Below are 19,690 nucleotides of genomic sequence, written 5' to 3'. Positions count from 1 at the left end.
ATTAAGTCTATGTAGGCAGTGGCGGTCTTATCTTGAATGAGAGAGACTTTTGCCAGACACACATTAATGAGAAACACACTGACGGCAAAGAATAATTTGAAGTAAGAAGAAGAAAAACTGAATAAAAATCCTGCCTTGCACAGTTAAAAAAATTATCTTGTTAAAAGGTAAAAAACCTTTTAACAAGATAACTGTTGCTTCCCAGCGTGCTTGCTGTCTTTATATTTAGGATTAGCTTGGTTTCCATCTGGCTTTCCCTGAAGCAAAATAATCTTGATGTCCTTGTATCATAGTTGCTTCCCAACTCTGTGGTTGTTGCTTGTGATGCTGAGGCCAATTAAATATTCCTGGGGCATCGTTGACACAAAGTGTTTCTTTTTTTTTAACGTTATACATAAAATGACAGAAAAATATTTATTTAGTTATTTATTTATAAATGTATCTTATTTTATTTATTTATTTAAATTTTGGGCCACCACCAGCAATGCACAATCTGATCATAATATATGGCTTAGTCTATTAAAGACATTTTGACCAAAAAAAAACAGCTCCACCAACCAACAAGCTTGCTTATGTCAAACATTTCATTTTTGTGTGTTCTAACAAGTTGACTGTGACACTCGTTACTTGTCAAAAGCAACCATTGCACATCCAAATGTGGCAGAGAAAGGAAGTGCCAAAGAGTCAAAAATGTTTCCAGTTTGTCAAATGAAAGGACACACTGCTCAGTGCACCGTGTCCCAAGTCAATATTTCTCACAAATCCCAACACAAGCAAGACATTATTTGTCCCTCCACCCCAATATCTCCAATATACCTCCTCCTTGTGTTTGGAAAAAAAACATCATGTGGGCCAAATGCAGTGGCAGTGCACAGAGAGCTAGTATATACCGGTCCGTCCTCAGACTTTTCGACTCCTTTCACGGCAGCACAAGGTGTAGCAGTGTGAGCAGCCTCCAGCATGGCACGTCTGGGCCTACCCGTTTTTGTCGCACTGTGCTTTTCTTTGCTTCACTCCAGCTCCGGACGCCCGCCTCGCATAAGGAAGGCCGTATCGCCTCGAGCAACGGGTAACCATGATCACACATCAGACTACAATCACAAAAAAACATCCTGACCTCACATAATATTTTCTTCTTCTATGGGGACCTGCAGAGGACGATGATGTGAAGGGCCAGCTGGAGAAGTTGTGGCGGGAGGTGAATTTGCTTAAAGAGATGCAGGCTTTGCAGACAGGTACCATTACTCTCCCCAAAATACTGATTGGGTCTGTTCATTTTAAGCCTGAAGTTTGTTTCGTTTTGTTCTGTTCAAGGATGTGCAGTCTGGGAATTAATAACACATAATGAAGAAATGAAATTATGTTTCTATTTTAACCCTCTGGTGTGTTGTATATTTATTTTCTTGTAAAATCCAAACAAGCTGCAGGCAACCCGTGTTTCAGATCGCGCAATCCCTCACTAAGTGGGTTGAGGTAGTCTTTTTTTTAAATACTCGCTGTAATATTTTTCGACACTTAATATGCATTCATATTTTCCATTGTCAAGCTAATGTGATTAATATTTGTGTCATGTATTTAATTTGGTTGATGACATTAAAATGCATATAAAGAGTATGGTGAGGCGGACAGTGTGCCTCACAAAGATTACCATTACACAAGCAATTGGCTGGGGAACTTACATTTTGATACAATCAATAAAATATAGTGTCTCTTTTCTCAGTGTGCCTCAGAGGCATCAAAGTTCACAGGAAGTGCTATCTCACAGTTGAGGAACCCAAACACTACCACGAGGCTAATGAAGACTGCATCGCACAAGGAGGAACTCTTGCAACCCCGCGAGACGCGATGGAGAACAATGACCTTCGAGACTATGCAAAGAGGAGCTCCCCTGGCTCCAAGGACTTCTGGATCGGCGTGGCAGACATAGTGAAGGAAGGCCAGTATGTTGACGTCAATAGTCAACCTGTCAGCTACCTCAACTGGGACCGCTCCAAGAAGCAGCCCACAGGAAGCAAGCGGGAGAGTTGTGTCTCTCTTTCAGTGGCCGCACAGGGCAAGTGGTATGACGAGGTGTGTCGCAGTTTGAAGAAGTACATTTGTGAATATGTCATTCCCTAAAGACGTTGATGCTCTCCTATGCAGGTCAAGGGGTGAAAGCCAAAGATAGTATTACAGTATTTCCTCGAATAGTGGCTGTCCGTAAGACAAATTTAATCCCCTCAAATTGACAAAATCTGCACTGTGACTTTATTTCACCCTGAGTATGCTTGTAATACTGGTAATGTTTTATAACTTTTTTTTAAAATTAGAAAAACGGTAGCCTACAGTATTGTAGTCAGAGCTATCAAATGTTACGAATTGTCTGTATTTTGGTACGGAAATCTCTGAACGCTAACTTGTTACGCCCTGTAAGATTGATTGTTCCGGATATTTATTACAGGGTTGGGCCACCAAGACATAGACCAGTACACATTTTATGAACAAATGTGATGAAAAACTTGACTATACACTATACAAAAAATAGAATGAACTGCTTGTCCACATTGAACAGTCTGTATGTATCGGAGAATGCTTAGTGCTAACTATTTCAAGCCTTCTGTCAAGGATAAACAAACATGAGGGTCACGAGTTCAAAAAGTTAATTAGATCACTCCACAACATTGTGTAGCCTTGTTTGTGTTGTGTGTCTTCAATTGTGAACTGACATTTCTTTGTAGAAGTCTCTCATCAATACAATACACAAATTCGTCTATATTTGTAAATGAAACATATTCAGTGTGCGGGTCAAAGATTTTTCAAAACAATGTTTTAAACTACTGCAATCTTGCTTTTCACCAGGAGAGATCACTGTAACTGTTGCTTCAAGTAATGAAACTCATTTTCAAAACAATTTTCCCAAGCATCTCAGTATTACACAAAAGTTTCATTTGCCCATTACTAATGTAGTAATTACTGACAGGTAGAAAAATCTTCCATTCGATGGCGGACGGTATGGTATAATAAACCTGGCATATGAATAAAACATTCATAAAAAAGAATGAGTCACGTATTCCTCTGAGTCCTTCAACTTTGTGTTCAACTTATCAGGCCTGCATTTCACACCGAGTATAAATAAATTTATGATTAAATCGAGATAAGATCATTCTCGGATGATTCTGTGACTTTTTTGTTTGGTGGTGTGCAGTGAGATTTTTCTAATGCAAATTGGGTGTTTTGAGTCCTCCATGTATTGATGAAATTAAAGCCAATGTAAAATTATCCACCTGCCTCGTTTTATTGCATGTGGACTGTGCATGTCAGCTGTCAATTTGATTGTTTTATCGGCCTTTGTTTGTGCTTGTTTTTATATTGCTCCATAAATAAAGTTGAGTTATAGTCACAAAGAGCCACATCAAATGGATGAAAGAGCCACACTTGGCTCAGGAACCTCATTTTGCAGTACTGCATTCAGTCCAATGAGACGCCTGGGATAGAACAGTGAGGGTGCAGTTGCGCTACCCAGTGGTGAATTCGGAGAATTACAGTTGACATATGTCATTAAAATTCGTAATTGCATTTTATATATCTTTAAGCACACAAAACGTTTCAAATAAACGTGATTAAAAATGTTGACTGGAGTGGTACGAAGCACAAGCAACACAAGCGTGTGTACGTCACGCGAGTGACGTCAGAGATCTCTGAACGAAGTCTCGCGCAGGAGCACACCGGCCATTTTTCCTCAATAGCACTGCTGCCGCTTTGGGGAGTGACAAAAGCGCTTCTTACCACTTTGATAAGCCTACAAGTTTGGACAAGTGTGACTCGGCTCCGCAAGCTTGGGAAAAAGTCAAAACAGGACACGAATCATGCTGCCACTGACGCGTGCAAAGTTATTTTGCTGACATCCTTGTCCGGGTTTGGCTTGACTAAAGTGTCGCACAAATGGAAATGGTGTCCAGCGAGGAGAACCAGTTCGTTTCCAAAGAGGTGAGCCGATCCGATCCGAACTCAGCTCGGATTGCACAATTAACCTGTCATCTTTACTTTACACCCAGAATGCCAGAATACATGTGCGTGATGTCAACGTGTTAAAAGCAGCTTGTTGTTGTTTAGAGGCTAACTTAGCTGCTAGCTGTTAGCCTCCAAACATGACTTGGACGGCCTATCGTGACATGGCTAACTAAAACATTGGCGTTGACGCCACTACATTGAAGATAAGTGATCTCTCGTAACTAAACTGGATCTTTAGAGTCATTTAAATGATTAACCTGTGAATCGGAATGCGTGACAGCCACGACGTTTTTTTGTTGACACGATATGGCCAAATAATATTTCGTCAACTTCCAAGTAGCTGCAGCTCGCTGTCAAGCTAGTCGTCTAATAAGTCCAAACATTGGCAACCTCTCTACTTTGCTTGAATGCGTTCACTCCAAATGTAAGAAATGTGTTTCGATACGTTTGATACGGTACAGAATATTTTATTGTCATGTTGGGGCGTGTTTTGAAATGGAGTTTTAGCTTTCTGTTCTACAAGGTGTGTCAGATGCTCAATACGGGTTAAAAAATTGACACCGTCACTCTTCAGAATACGCGCTCACAAACGTGATCTTTATGCATTTTGCATGATCAAAGTGTTTCCCAAAGCAATCCTGCAGGATCAATCGATGACGATCAGCTGTCCTTTTGCCAGAGGTGGGGTGGTGAAGCAAATAATGTTGTCAAAAGTCCTCTTGCTTTAACATACTTCGACTCTAGTGAAAGTAAAAAGTTGTCCCTCTATTAATATCTTGAGTAACAGAAGAAGAGGAATCTTCAACTTTTAAAAAAGACAACTATATTTAGGAGGCAGTATCAGCAGTCCCCATAGGTGGGTGTGTAAAAATAAAAGGTCTCACTGTTAACTTTTGATTTAATTTGTCAAATCAGACCGTACTTGACAGACAAAAAGTAGGAATTCACAACTTCTGAGTAATAATGAAATACATTTGTTCCTTGTGTTATCATGGTTCACTTTGTGTGGGTTCAGTGCATCAAGCGGGATGGTCTGCCACATATTCCCTGCGTTAAACGAGGGATTACTGCAAATTTTTATAAATCATGACGTGCATCACGTAAATTACTCGCACTACTAACATTGGTCCTGTGTAGCACGACTGAGGTTGTGTGTGAGCATCTGACTTTCTGTTACCGTTTTGATTGGTGAAATGGAGTCAAATGTTGGATTAAAAGCACAGGAGGTCCAAGTCTGATGAACCAAAATAAATGGATCACATTAACAGTAATTAAGCCTGATAATGATCCAGATTTGGGCACCCCAGATAACGCCGCGGATAAAACACAAGTTATCTAGCATGTGTCCTTAATAATATTACCGTTCATCATCGTAATAATGTAGTAGAGTAGTACCTTGACACACAATTGACCAATTTATAAGGTTTAGAGGTCAGGGCTGTTGCTAATCCAATCTTTTTGCTTTGACTTGCGAGCTAAAATTTGAGATACAAGCGATAGATGACTCAAGTCACTTCACAACAAGCCACGGGTTGCCAGATAGTGAACCACTTTTCAAAAAGATGCGCGAAGCTGGGTATTGTGACTACCAGTCAAACTAAACATATTAAACTTACATAATCATAAAAAATTAAATTTGCCTTTTATCAAACATCTGATGGCCTATAAGAGGAAAAATGGTAAACTTCGGCGAAACAAACATCTTTATTTTTATTACAAGAATTTTTTTTTTTTTTTTTTTATCCCAATTTGGAGACATGAAGTCTGTCTTGCTCATATGTCTGATGCAATTTACATATCTGTAGCATGATGTTATGCCAATTGGAACGTGACCAACCGACTTCAGATTTTGCAACTTGTGTCCCATGTCACCCGCTGCACACGCTTTTCACTTTCACATTTAAATGTTTACTTTTGCACACACACAAAAGTGTTACTGGAATTTTTTCATTGCCTTTGTTTGATAACAAATATCAGCTAGAATATGGCTGCGTTAAAGTATCATTCACTTGTTGACTTTCGTTGCTTTTCTGTTGTTTTAGTATTTTGCTGCATCTCATAAATGGCGTGTAGTGCTATGTCTGTCTACTAATATTATCTTTGCTGCTCTTTGAAGTATAGCCATAAATAAAATAAAAAAAGTTGTTGTTGTTTGTGCTACGTTACGTGTGTGTGTCATGTTGGCACCCGGTGATTATATCCATGTTAAAAATAACCTTTAATCTCATAATACACTTGTGTGATGTCAGCTGTGGCTCCTTTATAGAACACGTTGCTCGCATTTTGCCTTGATTACAAAACCCATGATAAAGATGAATGTCACTCTCATTGTTCCTTGAAGAAGTCACTCTTTTCCCGAGCGAAAGTCCAGTATGTTTTTAGTAGTAAGTCTGGACTTACAAGTCATCCATGTTGTTCCATATTATTAGGATACATCTTGGAGGTGCAGACAGAGTCTTTTTGATGAGATGAAGAGGATTTCTCAGGTAGCAGTGCCTTGCATTTTGCGTGTGCAGTGCAAAACGCTCATTGGCAGCATGTTGGTAGCCAGTTGCATGAGGATAGTGCAACAATCCATGAGGTTTTGCAGATTTGTAAAAAGTCAAGATGTACATTGAATGACCAATTCTCTTGTTGAAGCATGCTACTACTAGTTTCTATATGATCCTACAATAATGGCCGCCTGCCTGGATACTGAGAGATAAGTTGTACTTCTGTCGAGCCAAGTCTAGGACAATACGCAAGACATTTTTTTGTATTTACATTTTTACTTGATTATCATATAATTTGAGATTGTTCCGTTTAAGCAGATTCATTGAATTGTTATGAAAAAGACCCGCTTCAGTCGATCCTCTTGGGTAGCAGTTAAACAAATTGCTGTTAAGCCTGTAACCAAGCAGAGGCGAGCTTTTGCATGTCACCTGTCCGTTGTGATTTACAAGACTTCCCGGGCAAGCAGTTGCGTAGCAGCCTCTACATTCCACCAAAGTGTGCTATCGTCGTCCTACTCGAGTGTGAGCAAACATTGTGCTGACGAATATTGTGCTCTGTGCATCATGATGACATCACTTCCCGTAGACCTTCTCTCTACCACCTTGTTCAGGATTTTGGAGCCGATCTCTGCCAAGCCGATCCTGGTGACGAAATCTGTGCAAAGTCAAATATTTTAGACTTTTGGGAAACATCAGCCATCTCAAATAACATGCAAATGTGTAAAAAAAAACAAAAAAAAACACACTTCAAAGCTGTCCTCTCCGTTCCAAGGAATCATTCGAATCTGGGTGGAAAATCTGCTGCACGTTTTTCCAGAAATGTCACTCAACTTGTATTAAGTCAGTTTGACCCGTAACACGGCATGACGTGAGGTGTGTTCTGACTCATGTTGAACAAACATTGCACAACTAATAAAGTTCAAACTTTCATCAGCTTTTAGCACATTCAACACAGGATGGAAAATAGTCCAGTCATGCTGACCGCCTTCTTGTTGTCTTGTATTGCAGATCCAAAAAGCCGCAGACGAACCCAGAGTGCTTTGCATAATCCAGGACGTCACCTGTGTCAAAACAGTCAACGAGCGATTGACCTTCAATCTGCCAGGCTCCACCGCCCTCTCCAAACTCTACGAAGATGTTGCCCACAAAGCAGGATATGTCAACGGCTCCTTTGAACTCGTCTGGGGAAACCCACAAGACATGGTTGGGAAATTCTTCTAGTGACACATCACACAATTATAATCACTTCACTTGTCGTACAAGAATTTTCTTTACCATTTACTTAGTCTCGTGAAATATGTTCTCTTGAGGCTGTGCTGTATCTGGACTCTGGGAAGGCAGTGTTTGAAAAATCACACATGGCCTAAAAGTTTGATTCCATAGTGGATCTGGACATTGTTTTGTTCAGTTGTACAAATCAAACTTAGTGCAGGAGTTTTACCCAATTTGACTGCTTGTATTTGCTTATGGTGAAGAATTTTGAAGGAGGGTAGTATGTGCTCCTTTGTGTACATACTGACTGGCCCTTTTCTTAAAGGAGCCCAAGCTAAACTAATCCCCCTGCTGACCTAAGGCAAAGCCTTAGGTGCTGTAACCTCTTGTTATCTCACTGAGTAGGTCAGTGGATTAAGATACGCTATGATTCCCCTGCAGCTCTCTCTGCTTGCTCGGACTCTGCATGGCCATCAGGAGGAAAATGTGCCATGTTAGCTTCAAGCTATTTTACTTCATTCGTTCTCATGAATGCAAAAAATAATTTCAGTGGGAAATAATGTTTGACTGTGTATCGAGAGTCTTAGGTTTACAGTGGTCCTGACTATTGACTTGCGTTTCAGGGTTACAAGCATCTTGAAATGATTTAATTTGCACATGAATGGAATCATTTTGTCACACAACACAAGAAGGCACACTTTCTTATGCACTGGAACTGGAACTAGCAAATACTCTTTTAATCAATTAATCGAAGCTACACAGCCCAGCACCCACTTTGCCAGCTCCGCTTTGCAGAAGTTACATAAAACTTTATTATAGTATCTTTTACGTCACCTCCAAACCTTGGACGTTGTTTTTCCCCTTCCCCAGTGAGCGAGTGCATTTGCAGTTAACATGTACAGTGGCAAATTTAATTATTGCAGTTGATTTTGCCGATTCATCTTTTCCTCCGATCTAGCCCTAGTAGACTGTGCTCACCTGAAACTAATGGGACCATAAAGAACTCTACACATAGAATGTGCACAAACACAAATCTGAGTTACATAAATCACTGTACTGTGTACTCAGTTGTTAAATTATTATTCAGCACAAACAAGTCACATTCACATGCGGCTCATCAATAGCATGAACAAGCATATTTGCATAAGTAAAACACGAGCACAAATGACAAACATGGGCTGCTTGCTGTTGCGGTGAACTGCAATTTACAGCACATATGAATACGATCCAAACCAAAACCCCTGCAGGAGAGAAAACACAAGTTACTGTAAAAGACTGATATTTTAATCTACTACCTTCCCTTTTGTACCTCTAGACACCCCTCGAGCACAGTGGAGAAGTGTCGCTTCTGGATTCTGGGTTTGAACCTGGTGGGAAGAGGAATTTCCTCCAGCTAACAGACAAAGATGGAGAACAACCACATGTTACTTCGGTGAGTGATGCACAGACAATGTAATCAATCAAAATGCTTGGCTTGGCACTTCAGTTTGCTAGTGAGTGTAAAGGTTGGACTTAGGAGCAATGGAAATTTGCCTCCTTAGTCTCGAATGACTCTATTCTAAAGTGATGGGTACATCGGGTAAGACGAGAGGTGAATGAGGTAATGCAACCATCATGCCCCATGTTTACCATACAAACCTGCGGGGTTGATGTTGTGATCAATGCTTGTGTCTTTGGACCAGGTTCAGAAGTTTTAACTGTTGGTGGGATGACTCGCGCTATACTGTTTTTACTTACTGCAAAAACTTAATTTGTGTCTCTGTTTTTCCATGTGTTTAGGATGAGTCTGCCGCAGCGGATAGCAGTGGACTGGATGATAGCTCCCAGGAACGCTTCATTGGGCCCCTGCCCCGAGACGGCACCATTGGCTGCAGTGGAGATTGCAGTACCCCCACTTACTCTTACACCTCCATCCTCAGCAAATCTGATACGGGTGAGGCCTTGTCATTTGTAAAATGTGGCATGTTTTTCCTGCAAGCACAGCAGTCTTCTTAGTTTGCTCTCTCTCCTATTTTAGGTTACGTGGGTTTGGTCAACCAAGCAATGACCTGCTATTTGAACAGTCTCTTACAAACACTGTTCATGACCCCGGAGTTCAGAAATGCACTGTACAAGTAAGTAAAGATTTGAAGTCAACCCCTGTTTATCGCAGGTGATATGGGTCCAGGTTGATAGAAAATTAAAATACTTTATTAACACAAAACACATTGTAAACTAATTTCAACACAAATAAGCAATAACAACGCACATGTGCCTTTAGGAGGCGGTGAATGCTGAATTAAGATTAATGCGGAGCAATACTGTAGTCAAAGCCATAAAGTTTTCTGTAAACTTTTAAAACATTTGCTATTGTTGGACACTTCAGCTGGGAGTTTGAGGAATCTGAAGAGGACCCAGTCACGAGCATTCCCTACCAGCTGCAAAGACTCTTTGTTCTTCTCCAGACGAGTAAGAAACGCGCCATTGAGACCACCGATGTGACGCGAAGCTTTGGATGGGACAGTAGTGAAGGTAAATGTTCATGCTCTTTCACAGTAGGAATGAATTTGCGTGAGGAGGAAACATCACATGCTGTGGGATTTACCCTTTTGTTTTTATTTTTATCCCAGCTTGGCAACAACATGATGTGCAGGAACTTTGCAGGGTCATGTTTGATGCCCTGGAGCAAAAGTGGAAGCAGACAGAACAGGTGGGAGAAAGCACAAACAGAAAATCAGCCCCACATCACAAAGGCAACAAAAGGCTTTATTTGTGCGAAAAGGGAGGGTTTGACACTTTTTCTTCTAAGATTATGGACTGGGCAGGATTGCAACGACTTAGGCCTCTGGCTGTGCAGACCACAAGGCTGCACATGAGACAAATAAACTTGTTTGCCATTCATTGAAAACAATACGACTGACTCATTATTTATCCCGTGGGAGACTTTTTTTGATAGATCATTTCTCCATCCTGTTGGGATGAAGTATGTCCTAGCTTACCCCTGTAAAGCCATGTTTGAAAATACCTTTTAAGTGTGTTCTGTAAATATCCACAAATAGATGACTGGAAAAATTCTGACCTCTGCGAGTGCAGCAGTTTTATTTTACTATTACATTATGTGGCAGCTATTGTAGCTGGTGGTGCATTATTTCCCTCCAAAGAGAGAAAAAATGGCATGCTGACATCTACCAGCTTCATAGAAATGTCAAAAAGCTGTGACTGCTCCTGTCATGGACCAAACAAATGCTGTTAATAATTTGTGAAATGTCAATGACTTTGTAGAATGACTATCTCTTCAATTTCTTTGCAAGTTGGACTTTTACTATGAATCATATCAGTGAATGAAGCCTGGCTGCGTTCCTCTCTTCAGGCGGACCTGATCAACCAGTTGTACCAGGGGAAACTCAAGGATTACGTCCGCTGTTTGGAGTGTGGCTACGAGAGCTGGAGGATTGACACTTACCTTGATATCCCTCTTGTAATAAGACCATTTGGGGCGAGTCAAGCCTATGGCAGTGTGGTATGTTTTGCTCTATGGTCACCCCCAACCCCCTCCCTCCTTTTCACACCATGGTGTCACGGGAGTGCTAGTTTGAATAAAATTGAATTTCATTTTGGTGCTCCAGGAGGAAGCATTGCAGGCATTTATCCAGCCCGAAACTCTAGATGGGCCCAACCAGTACTTTTGCGAACGTTGCAAAAAGAAATGTGATGCCCGGAAGGTGAGCTCACTGTCAATGAGTTTGCACAATCTATATGCAAAATACAGAAGAGCCCTTCTGAGGATTCCGTTATTCCTCACATCACTTATTTCGTTACAGGGTTTGAGGTTTCTGCATTTTCCTTACCTGCTGACGCTGCAGCTGAAGCGATTTGATTTTGACTATACCACTATGCATCGCATCAAACTCAATGACAGTATGACTTTCCCCGAGGAACTTGACATGAGTCCATTCATTGATGTGGAGGATGAGGTGAGAGCAATTACTGTGGGAACATGTATGTTGATGAGTCACTGGCCGCGGGCTGCCCTGTTGCAGCAACAACTGATTTTTCCTTGAGTCAATCATGATTATTGTAGTTGAGTACTTGAGCTATTTTCCATTCAAATTCCTTTTTTTTTTTGTGATCTGTTCAAACGGCATCTGTAGAAGTCCCCTCAGACAGAAAGCTGCACTGATAGTGGAGCAGAGAATGAAGGCAGTTGCCACAGTGACCAGATGAGCAATGATTTCTCCACTGAAGATTGTGTGGACGAGGGCATTTGCCTGGACAGCACTGCCAGCGCAGAGAGGGTCTTAAAGCAAAAGGTAATTGCTTAACAAATATGAAGAGTCAATTTGGATGAAAATGTGTTTTCTGTTTCTAATTAAATATTGATAAAAAAAATTTTCACTCAAATGTAACAAATATTACTCAAAAACACCTTGGCCTCCAAGAGGGCCATGTCACACACACACACACACACACACACACATGCAAATAATCGGTAGATTTGCTGAAAATACATACAGAAAGGGCATCACGGCGAAACTGCAGTAATACGTTATTTTTTGCGTAGAAAGAGTATTATTGTGAGTATTATTGTACCATCTTTCTGCATATCTCGCTGCACCATTTATTTAATGGTATATACTGCTATTTGTTAGCCTGTCAGTGGTTCGCATTGTGTTAGTAACCCCCCCCCCCCCCCCCCCCTTTTTTAAAAAATTTTATTCAGTCTTTATTGCTATTATTCACTCTGAGCAAAAACATTTCCGACCCTTTTTGTCAGAGTTTGCCGAGCTTTGAGCTGTTCTCCGTCATGGTCCATTCGGGAAGCGCCGCAGGCGGGCACTACTATGCCTGCATCAAATCCTTCACTGACGGCCAGTGGTACAGTTTCAATGACCAGCATGTTAGCAAGGTCAGTATGAACCATTGGGAGTTTCCTTGTCATCATGATTAAAATGAGAGCTTCATCGTGTCATATTTTCCCCCGTGATCTTTTTCTCAGCGACTGATCATCACCATTGTCATATCTCTTCACGCCTGCTTGATATGTTTTTTTTTTTTGGATAGATCACCCAGGAGGACATCAGAAAGACTTATGGGGGGTCCTCGGGGAGCAGAGGATATTATTCCAGTGCCTTTGCAAGGTTGCATTTGTATATGAGCTCTACTTTGCTGTGTTTTTACTTTTGTGAAGATGAGTAGCATTTCCTTGTTAATGTGAGTGTTTTTTTTTTCTCCAACAGCTCTACAAATGCTTATATGCTGATTTATAGATTGAAGGATCCCTCAAGGAATGCAAGTAAGGATTTTCTTCATTTACAGTGATCCATGTTATCAGTGAAATTATTGTAGCTTCTTCTTCAGCCAGTGTTGATACAAAAGACTAACTTGTAAAGAAGTTGTAGAACATACGGATTCACACGGTACCGTGCAACAAGAGTAGCACATCTGACAACATCAACTTGTCACGCACACACAACTCACTGTGAACCTGAGAGGGCAATGTGTCAGATAAAAGGAGACGCGCAAACTCGTTTCACCACTCAAGGAAAATCACATGTTGAAGCAGTCAGGCTGTCAAAGTGAAAATGAAAGAGAAGTCCAAAGAGTAAAGGATTTGTTATTTAGGCCATATGAAAAGAGAGCAGTCACTACCCTCATGTAGTTTGACCCGCACTTTGACAAGAATACCGAGTAAGGTGCCACAAGAATGAAGAATGCTTTTATCGTTAGTACACATATTTGTTAGACTTGTGTGACATACTTAGAAGCATAGTTTCCGCTGCTGTTTGTTTCTAATCCTCAAGACTTAGAATTCTTCACCCTTTCAGCCTCTAACTGGAAGCTGGTGTCTGAAATGCATAAACTAAAGTGTGTTGTGACAATGCCTGCTGTTTTCATTGCCCTCTAATCAAAACTTTACATGTCTCCTGTCTGAAGAGTATTTAGCTATGGATGACTTCCCAGAACACTTGAAGAGTTTGGTTCAGAAAGAGAAAGAGTCCGAAGAGCAGGAGAAGAAACAGAGAGAGATTGAGCGAAACACTTGCAAGGTAGCTGACTTGATTCAATGTCTGTGTACGAATCCTATGATGTATTGCTTCTTTGTTTTTTAACTTATATTCCTTATTTTAGATCAAGCTTTTCTGTATGCACCCTTCAAAAATGATGGTAGAGAGCAAGCTGGAGGTGCACAAGGACAAAACTCTTCGGGAAGCCACAGAAATGGCCTATAAGGTTTGTTTGTTTACAGTCCTTGAACAGGAAAAAGGTGTGATGGATCCACGTTGATCATGTACTGTGTTTGAAGTTGATGGAGCTGGAGGAAGCGGTCCACTTGGACTGCTGTCGCCTGGTGAAGTACGATGAATTCCACGAGTACCTGGAGCGCTCCTACGAGGGCGAGGAGGACACACCCATGGGCCTTCTGCTCGGAGGTGTCAAATCCTCTTACATGTTCGACTTGCTGCTGGAGACCCGCCGGCCAGAGCAAGTGTTCCTGCCTTACAAACCGGGAGGTGGGGAACCTGCTCTTACTGAGACACTTGCATACACTACTGTCAAAAAAAAGCCTTTGATTAATGGCAAATAATGTTCAGATGTTCTTGTGGACTTTTCCTTATGTATTATTTATTTTTCTTTTTTGCGCAAGTCTAAATTTTTTTTTTGCGCTGCAGCAAGCATGATGCTGCCAATATGCTTCACTGTAGGTATGGTTTAACCCTGGTTTCAAATCATTGCAAAAATACATTTAAATTCTCACAAATACATGTGGGAAAGTGTGTTTAGGTCTGATGAAGCAAAGTAATAGTCACGCGTCCTATGTTTGGGGAAAATGTCATTTGTACAGGTGTGTGTAGACTTTTATTCATCCACTGTACACTGCTTTTCTTTCAAATCGTTTTTTTGTGACCCCCAAAACTTTGAGTGGTAGAATATTAAAATCATCATGCCCTTGACCATAGCAAAGGGCGCATTGAGTATTGTATTGTCCTTGTCACTTGATTAAATGTGTGGATGTATTGTCGTTTTCCCACAGAGGTGATGGTGAAGGTTCATGTTGTGGATCTGAAAACCGAAACCATCGCCCCTCCCATCAGTGTTCGGGCTTACCTGAACCAGACCATCACTGAATTCAAGCAACTTATTGCACAGGTTTACTTTTCATCTCTATTACTTCCAGGGCTGAAAAAAATAATTGTGTGAATGAATAAATAATTTGATTAAAAAAAAAAATAAAGCAAAATCTGCAGATTAATGCACAATAATGCATTTTCATTTTTTGTTTGATTAATTAATGCAATAATGTGAAGGATAATTGTTTTAAAAATATCCAGTAGCTTTAGGCCTAGTCTAATCATGGGTCCTTCAATTTGTTGCCTTAAACAAACCGGTTCCTGGTAGTTATCGACATCATATGTGTCCTTCAGGCTACAGGGCTATCAGCAGAATCAATGCGCGTGGTTCTGGAGCGTTGCTACAATGACCTGCGGCTCCTGTATGTTCCAAACAAGACACTGAAAGCGGAAGGGTTTTTCAGGAGTAACAAGGTCTGTGGATTTATTTGAATTCTGTCTTACAAGATCACATTTTATCATGTAGTGTTTTAGGGGTTGGCTGACAAAGTACCGTGAACACAAGAAAACATTGATTGCGACCCTCTCACCCTGTCTTTTGCATTTTATGTTCTGTTAGATTTTTGTGGAGAGTTCAGAGTCAACTGACCATCAGGTCGCCTTCACTGACTCGTTGCTGTGGAAGCTGTTAGATCGCCACGGGAATACTATTCGATTACTGGTCTTGCTACCTGAACAGTCCCCCGGCACTTTGGCCAGCAGAACTATTTGCCAAAAGGTTGGCAGTGACTCAGATGTGGCATTTGAAGGATCAAAAGGCAACAGGAAATCAGTGGAGGCTATCCTTGAAGAGAGCACAGAAAAGTTAAAGAACCTCTCCCTGCAGCAGCAGCAGCAGCAGCAGCAGGGATCCAGCACCAGCGACAGTCAGAAAAGCTCCGACACCAGCGACTTTGAACTTATCGAATCCCCCAGCCAAGAAGCGGACTCAAACTCACCCTGCGTGGCCGCAGACAACAGAGATCTAGAAAACCGGATCGGGGGCACTCCTGGGTGCAGGGGAAGTGCCTCGTCCGACCCAGAAAACCACTTTGCCTCCGAGGAGCGCTCAGACTCTGAGGTTAACAACGACCGCAGCACCAGCTCAGTGGACAGCGACATTCTGAGCTCGAGTCACAGTAGTGACACGCTGTGCAATGCAGACAGCGCTCCCATCCAGCTGGCTAATGGCTTGGACTCGCACAGCATCACTAGTAGCCGTCGCTCTAAAGCCCGCGAGGGCAAGAAAGAGACCTGGGACACTGCGGAGGAAGACTCTGGCACGGACAGCGAGTATGACGACAACGGGAAGACTAAAATTAAAGCCCAGTACTTGTACTTCAGGACAGAACCTTACTCCCAGGACGACTCCGCCTGCAATGCACAAAAATGTATGCACTGTATGATGACGTTGAAACAACTTATGTTGTCATCTTTTTTAATTATTTTCTAGCAATCACCCCCCCCCCCCCCAAAAAAAAACTTTCGGATTGCTTACAGATGCCACAGTTAGTAGCAAAGTACTATTATAGTCGAAATGAAGCTCCTTACTGTACTTCAAGATAGTATCTAGGCAACAAGATGGCCCTAATAGGTCACCCTTGATAAGATCCCCAGTTTGTTTGTAAATGTAGAAAAAAGGTCGGTCCTATCTGACATCATTACCGGGGCCAAAGTAGCGGTTCGCTATGATCCTTTTGGTTTTGTCATCAGCGCTAAATTGCTTTGCTATCTTTATACCCCATGCGGTTATAAATCCAGATAACAACCTCCAAAGAAAGGAACTCATGACCTATTGATGTCAAAGTTCAGTGTCCTCTTACTGCAATGAGCCACACTGACTATTAAACATGAAAAGCTCTTCAAACACTACATATAATGCTGATGGGTGCCCCAGAAGTCACCGTGCACTTCCCATTTTTCCCCCTCGTTTTGTTTCAGCTATCATTCAAACGGCCTTCAGTATTTGACAGGTTGGGCTTCGCAGTTTTTAGAAACAAATCATTCCATTTGCCAGGCTTCGCGAGTTGACATTTTAGCAGTCCTGCAAAATTGCTACCTGTCACTAAAATTCTGTCCCCAACTGCCAGTTTGAAAAGCGTGGAATAATTGTTATTTCCCCCCTGCAATACTGTGTTTTGGAGAGAAGAGAATTGCCAGCGTTGAGTTGTTTCCTGTGCTATTTCCCAGGTTTGGTGGTTCACGTGGACAAAAGGATAACGTTGGCAGCTTTCAAACACAATCTGGAGCCCTATGTCGGGGTCATCTCGTCCCAGTTTAAAGTGTTTCGGGTTTACGCCAACAACCAGGAGTTTGAAAGCGTACGGCTCAATGAAACGCTGTCGTCATTCTCTGACGACAACAAGGTCAGGATCCGTTTTCAAAATTGATTGCGCTCAGTTGGATTTCAGTAACACGTTGAACTTTCCGCAGATAACCATCCGACTTGGGAGGGCCCTTAAAAAGGGTGAATACCGAGTAAAAGTGTATCAACTACTAGTAAATGAACAAGAGGTGAGCTTGAGAAGACAAACAGGACAGAAGTTGCAAGCAAGTAGAGCTAATTATGGTTTCTAATTGTTTTGTGTAGCCCTGCAAGTTTCTTGTGGACACGGTCTTTGCAAAGGGCATGACTGTCAGACAGTCGAAAGAGGAGCTGCTCCCTCTCTTGAGAGAGCAGTGCAAGCTTGACCTCAACATTGACCGGTAAGGCCCACACACCAATGAGGAGACGAACATGCATATCCAACAAAAATATATTGTATCATGCTCAGGGTCCGTCTCAGGAAAAAGACTTGGAAGAATCCAGGCACAGTTTTTCTGGACTACCATGTTTATGAGGAAGACATCAGCATCTCCTCCAACTGGGAGGTTTTCCTGGAAATCCTCAATGGTAATTATTTTAGGAATAAACACCATGCACTATTTTTTTGTCCTGCTCACTGAAGAGCCTTTTGATCACTTTTTCAGAACACGAGAAGATGAAGTCCATGTCGCAGCTGGCTATCCTGACCCGAAAGTGGAGCCCGTGCACCATGAAGCTGGGTTCCTTCCAGGAAGTCATTCTGGAGAGCAGCAATGTTGAGGAACTCAAGGAGAAGGTTACTACAGTCTGTCCTGCCGCAAAATTCAATTGATGGATTTTTTTTCCCACACATATTATATGGTAGAGAACATCCTATGTCCAACATAGCTTTTTCCTTTTTTTTTGCCATTGCAGCTCAGTGAAATTAGTGGTATCCATCTTGATAATCTGGAGTTTGCAAAGGTTTGTGAGATGTTTCCTCCTAAATCATTGACTTTGCTAGCTTTTTCTTTTTTTCTTTTTTTCATAACCGAAGGTCCTTGCATGTCCTGTGTGCAGGGTCGAGGAACGTTTCCCTGTGACATTTCTGTGCTGGAGATCCATCAAGATTTGGACTGGAACCCCAAAGTGTCTGCGTTAAACATGTGGCCCCTGTACATCTGTGATGATGGGGCCGTGGTCTTCTACAGGTAAGATCTCAGAATTTTGAAGAAACTGACCATTCGCATTTACGTTTCTAAGTTTATTCACCGTGGCAGAAGTAAAAACATAAGTGATCACATCTTATTTTTAATTAAATTTACCAGTAAAATAAACTAATAAGGCATTTTCCAGACGCAACGCAATCAATTAAGCAAAACAAAGAAAAAAAAAAGTAAGTCATTTTATGGATACAGAAAACGTCCTTCAATTGTAGCCTGACCGCGTGTCATTGCCGTGTGCCTGTGCGTTTGCAGGGACAGCACAGAGGAACCAATGGAGCTATCAGAAGATGAGCGCAATGAACTCATGAAGAAGGAAAGCAGCCGCCTCCTCAAGACCGGACATCGGGTCAGCTATTCCCCGCGGAAAGAGAAGGCCCTCAAGATCTACCTAGACGGTGGTCCTGCCAAGGACCCGGGGCAGGATTGAGTCCTGCAGCTTCTTTTTGCGTCATTCGTATCTTCTGGACACTCTCTGGGAGAGCTCTAGGTGAGCGGATCATAAAAGACTTGAACGTCAAGCGGTGTTGTGAGGTAGAAATGCTCTGTCTCGCCACTCTGAGCTGGGAAACCCCATTGTGCACTGTTAGTTTGTGTTGTACTGTAAAGTTGAAAGGGAATTGAACAATTATTCCTGACAGAAAATGAATCAAACACTGTTTTGAAAAAAATGGGCTCAATCTTTGAAGATCATCAAGGCTTGTGTGACCAGTGAGTCTCCTTCTATTTGTCCGAGTCATCAGCAATTCCTCAGAGATCGTTACGTGCTCACAGCTTTGCTTATCATCTTTTTTTTTTTTGCTCGCCCGTCTTCACCTGCGCCAGATTTCGTCCCATTGCGCTCTTCGGTTCTCCTCTAGAAAATGTCAAGTAAAGATCATAACAACTGTCGTGATTTTGTAAATTACTTTCCTCTTATAATCATTCTTTGCAACGTCACACACACATGCGCATTTTTTATTTTATTATTTTGTGGATTTCTTTATCTGAGCTCCCTTGTGTGCGACATACTGAGAGAGGATGGGAGCTCCCTCATTGGGATTTTTCAGCTGACAGCGTGAGGTGTAGTTGGCACTCAAACCCACTGCTGCTTGATAAACGGACACCGGAGGGTGGAGAAAGTTCCCCAGGACACGTGTGTCTTGGCCTGCCACCAGCTGTTCATTGTAGAAATGCCAATATCTGATTTTTTTTTTTCCTCCTCTGTTGGTGTTTATTTCTTTTGAGATTCAAAATCCTGTGTGAAAATAGTATGAGATGATTTTAGAAGTTAATTAAAATGCTTTATTTCATAATCTGTTTTTCTTTTTTTCTTTAAAAATTAAGACAGCTTTCTCTCAGGTCCGCCGCACATCAAGAGACTCGTTTGTACACGATTCAATGACTTCATGAGTGTCCAAT

General features: G+C 41.7%; 2 protein-coding genes across 3 annotated transcripts; both read left to right on the top strand.

Moving 5' to 3' along the window:
• Nucleotides 1-875: 875 nt before the first annotated feature.
• clec3a (C-type lectin domain family 3, member A) lies at nucleotides 876-2,767 on the top strand. Its single transcript, XM_088371324.1, has 3 exons — nucleotides 876-1,069; nucleotides 1,155-1,235; nucleotides 1,721-2,767. Exons 1-3 carry the CDS (start codon nucleotides 961-963, stop codon nucleotides 2,116-2,118), a joined length of 588 nt encoding a protein of 195 aa, XP_088227450.1. The 5' UTR covers nucleotides 876-960; the 3' UTR covers nucleotides 2,119-2,767.
• A 922-nt stretch (nucleotides 2,768-3,689) lies between these two features.
• On the top strand, nucleotides 3,690-19,584 carry usp47 (ubiquitin specific peptidase 47). Of its 2 annotated transcripts, none has more exons than XM_088370246.1 (28): nucleotides 3,690-3,966; nucleotides 7,491-7,685; nucleotides 9,010-9,126; nucleotides 9,474-9,627; nucleotides 9,712-9,808; nucleotides 10,060-10,205; nucleotides 10,304-10,383; nucleotides 11,044-11,193; nucleotides 11,300-11,395; nucleotides 11,495-11,647; nucleotides 11,825-11,983; nucleotides 12,448-12,579; nucleotides 12,735-12,811; nucleotides 12,911-12,966; nucleotides 13,608-13,720; nucleotides 13,803-13,904; nucleotides 13,978-14,185; nucleotides 14,707-14,822; nucleotides 15,098-15,217; nucleotides 15,363-16,173; nucleotides 16,973-17,148; nucleotides 17,216-17,296; nucleotides 17,373-17,488; nucleotides 17,557-17,675; nucleotides 17,753-17,883; nucleotides 18,003-18,050; nucleotides 18,147-18,277; nucleotides 18,545-19,584. In XM_088370246.1, exons 1-28 carry the CDS (start codon nucleotides 3,922-3,924, stop codon nucleotides 18,717-18,719), a joined length of 4,104 nt encoding a protein of 1,367 aa, XP_088226372.1. In that variant the 5' UTR covers nucleotides 3,690-3,921; the 3' UTR covers nucleotides 18,720-19,584. The 2 variants fall into 2 exon arrangements, with proteins under 2 accessions (XP_088226372.1, XP_088226373.1); XM_088370247.1 differs by lacking the exon at nucleotides 3,690-3,966 and adding an exon at nucleotides 4,152-4,846.
• Nucleotides 19,585-19,690: the final 106 nt, after the last annotated feature.

This window comes from Syngnathus floridae, chromosome 3 (genome assembly GCF_059516105.1).
Source record: "Syngnathus floridae isolate MCC-2025c chromosome 3, RoL_Sflo_1.0, whole genome shotgun sequence".
Classification (NCBI taxonomy): Eukaryota; Metazoa; Chordata; class Actinopteri; order Syngnathiformes; family Syngnathidae; genus Syngnathus; species Syngnathus floridae.
Note: the sequence above shows the minus strand (reverse complement) of the source record. Positions and strands in the feature narration are given on the sequence as shown.

What these genes read in the sequence shown, in the direction of transcription:
- clec3a (XM_088371324.1), top strand. Translation starts at nt 961, where the DNA reads ATGGCACGTCTGGGCCTACCCGTTTTTGTCGCACTGTGCTTTTCTTTG. An exon ending in CGTATCGCCTCGAGCAACGG is followed by an intron (nt 1,070 to 1,154) that starts GTAACCATGATC and finishes GGGGACCTGCAG; the next exon opens with AGGACGATGATGTGAAGGGC. An exon ending in GATGCAGGCTTTGCAGACAG is followed by an intron (nt 1,236 to 1,720) that starts GTACCATTACTC and finishes CTCTTTTCTCAG; the next exon opens with TGTGCCTCAGAGGCATCAAA.
- usp47 (XM_088370246.1), top strand. Translation starts at nt 3,922, where the DNA reads ATGGAAATGGTGTCCAGCGAGGAGAACCAGTTCGTTTCCAAAGAG. An exon ending in ATGACCAGCATGTTAGCAAG is followed by an intron (nt 12,580 to 12,734) that starts GTCAGTATGAAC and finishes TTTTTTGGATAG; the next exon opens with ATCACCCAGGAGGACATCAG. An exon ending in GGGGCCGTGGTCTTCTACAG is followed by an intron (nt 18,278 to 18,544) that starts GTAAGATCTCAG and finishes GTGCGTTTGCAG; the next exon opens with GGACAGCACAGAGGAACCAA.